This window comes from Phocoena phocoena, chromosome 15 (genome assembly GCF_963924675.1).
Source record: "Phocoena phocoena chromosome 15, mPhoPho1.1, whole genome shotgun sequence".
NCBI lineage: Eukaryota > Metazoa > Chordata > Mammalia > Artiodactyla > Phocoenidae > Phocoena > Phocoena phocoena.
Window position 1 is genome coordinate 60,686,141 of NC_089233.1, and position 2,975 is coordinate 60,689,115.

Consider the following 2,975-nt stretch of genomic DNA (forward strand, 5'->3'; position numbering starts at 1 on the left):
TTACTAAAAATATTTCACTCACTCCAGTGATTCCCATTGCTCGGAACTGAGTTAGGACTTAACACTTTAGTTTTAACAGCATGCTAAGTGATTTTGATGCAAAGGTTTAGGTAACAACTCCCAAGGGCCTGGGAAAACATAGTAGGTGTTAAGTGTTGCCTGCGGGCTGGAAATGTATATGCAGAGTAAACAAATGGTGTGTGGGAAGCCTCGGTTGAACTAGGGTCTGTGAACCTATGCATCTAACATTTTGAAAGGAAATAGTGCAGCAGTGTTAGCAATACAAAAGATAAATATTTATTCAGAACAAAACTTTAAACAATCGATTTTACATTCTAAGCCACAAGAAAATAGCAAAACATAAAGGAAAAACAAAAACTAAAAGAAAAGCAGTGAACTGTCTTTTCTACTTTAACTTGATAACACTTAGTAGACCCAATGCCCTCTAGCTTGGCCTATTTCCCAAGTACATTTCAGAGTTAACAGCTCACTGGAATTCTGTTTTTCTCCTGAGAGTCCGGAGGTTGCAGATGAGCTCCAGTCGGCTGCTTCTCTGGGGACGCTAGCTATTGAGGCTAAGATGCAAATGTAAACCTTTCTTTACTCAGGAGCACCTCTATTTCTCACTGACGGCAATGAACGGGGAAGGGGAAGGCCACAAAGGAGCAGGGCCACTTTAATCCAGATATGGTACCCCAGGGGGCAATGAGTACACCCTGGATTATGTTCCTTTGTCCCTTCCGTATCTCCCAAGTATTCTGAAGCTCCTGCCAAATCTTCTCCTTCCTTCCCCAGATGATTTCTTAGCATTCCCCTGGGCTCATTATTCTGGAAAGAGCAGACTTTCTGGGCCCTCAAGTGTTGAGGAAAATGTTGTGAGGTGTGAGAGGTAGTGGAATGAGCACCGGGCTTGGGGTCAGGGAACTCTACTCTAGGCTAGCTCTGGCACCAGACAGCTATGTGATTTTGACCCAGTCATTTAACCTCTCTGGTCCTGTTTCATCTGTTGGAAAACCAGTGGATTGGTCTAGACCAATTTTTAGGTCCTTTCCAGCAGGAAAATTCCAGATTCGATTCCATGATTCTGTGAAGAATGGCTTCTGAGCCACTGAAAGCGCTGTCACAAAGTCCATGCATTTTAATGCCATAAGAGAGGCCCTTGGCCACCATTCAGAGCTTATTGACTCAGGTTACATACACTTCTAACAACACTGGTTTCACAAATTCTCAGACCACATAGATTAGAAGCAGCAAATTAAAAGGGGAAGGGATGAGCTGCAAAAGATAGACACCCTGACAGAAGCCAGGGTCAACAATGTTCTCAATTCAACAAACATTGATGGAGTGCCGACCATGTGCTGGGCCCCTACCTAGCACTGGGGCACAAAGATGAGCAAGGCAGCCGGAAGAATGAAAATCCGGGGAGAAGACAAGGGGTGGGGAGTAAAAAGTACCAGAAAAAAAATCTCCAAATACAAAAATGAAAATAAATTTTAAACAAGGGAGGGGAGACATATCTGCACACTACAGTTCTTGGTCGGTAGTCGTTACTGATGACAGAGTCACCAAATTCAGGAAAGGCTGAAATGGAGTAAACTCAGTTTAGGAAGGCAAAGTGAGATGTCTCTTGTAGTTTTAAGAAGATCTCCTTCAAAAACGATAAAAAATGGTTTTAAAAAAAGTTTTGGCACTTAAGAGGGGTAAGCTGGCTCTGTGTTCACCCTGGCAGGCAGGCAGGTGTTCAGTGCCCGGCCACGCCGGTTAGTTGAGCTGCCACGGAATTGTGAACCGCTTTGGGACACTGCGCAAAGGCGTGTCCTCGTTTGCCACAGAGGTTACACACGATGCCCTTCCGGCAGTAAGGGCTCAGGTGCCCCTCCTCCCCGCACCTGAAGCACCTGTCCTGTGTGCAGCTGCCACTCATGTGGGTCCGGGAACCACATTTAAAGCACGTCTTGGGCTGCCCCTTGTACCAGCTGTAGCCCCTCTCGGCCCCCAGGAAGAAGGCCCCCGGCAGGTGCCTGACCCCGCCCTCCCCCTGGCGCAGCTCGATCTCGCACTTGTACTCCCCGGTCCAGATCCCAAACCTGTCGGTCACTTTCACCGGCACGGCCAACACATCGCAGTGGCGCTTAAGCCAGGTCACGATGTCCTCCACGTCCACCGTCTCGTTCCGGAAGAGGATGAAGAGCGTCTTCAAGCTGGACTTGCTCCGCCCCAGCACCACAAAGTTCTCCCAGCAGTCCTCCTGCTCGCGCTTCTCCTCGTAGACGCGTAAGAATAGGGCCAGCTTCTCCGCCGAGCGGAAGCTCACGTCGAACTCCCGGCTGCCAGGGATCTGAATGACCGCGTAGATGTCGCTCGGGTCCATGCCGATGGAGCGCAGGATGAGCGCGCCCACCACGAAGTCCCGGGTTGGGCAGGCGCCCTCGTCTCCCTGGAAACAGATGCGCACGAGGAAGCGGCCCTTGCCCGGGCCCGCCGCGGGGCCAGCCGCCGTCGCCTGCTCGTCCTGTGGGGGCCGCTCGGCCGCGTCTTCGGCCGCGTCGGGCTTGGCCGGGGCCGCCATGGCCGCCACTTCGGCCTTCTTCCTCCTGCCCGCCTCGGCTGCGCCCTTCTTCTTGCGGGCGTCCGTCGCCTCGCCGGCTGGGTCTCTCCGGCGGCCCTTCGGGTCCCCGCGGCCGGCCGGGGGAAAGTCACCGAGGCCCGGCGCCGCCAGGCCCGCGGGGACGCAGAGCCCGCCGCGCGCGCCGTTACCGCCCTCCTCCTCCCGCCGCGGAGGCCGCGACTCGCGGAACTCGCCCTTCTTCTCGGCCAGGTTCTTCACCACCTGAGCCCAGCCCATCTTCTCGCGGCCGCCCTCGGCCTCCTCGGCCCGGGCCGCCGGGCGCGCAAGCGACAGGAGCTGCGTTTGCCCCCGCTTCCTCTCCTCCTCTGCGCCGCCGCCGGTGGCCATTTTACCTCCTTCCCAGCAT

The 2,975-nt window shown here is 53.8% G+C and overlaps 1 protein-coding gene across 1 annotated transcript; it reads right to left on the minus strand.

Annotated features, from left to right (window-relative positions):
• Window positions 1-274: 274 nt before the first annotated feature.
• ZCCHC3 (zinc finger CCHC-type containing 3) lies at window positions 275-2,975 on the minus strand. The gene has a single exon (XM_065893451.1). The coding sequence runs from the start codon at window positions 2,954-2,956 to the stop codon at window positions 1,742-1,744; it is 1,215 nt and encodes a 404-aa protein (XP_065749523.1). The 5' UTR covers window positions 2,957-2,975; the 3' UTR covers window positions 275-1,741.

Coding starts and splice junctions, on each gene's coding strand:
- ZCCHC3 (XM_065893451.1), bottom strand. CDS start 2,956: ATGGCCACCGGCGGCGGCGCAGAGGAGGAGAGGAAGCGGGGGCAAACG.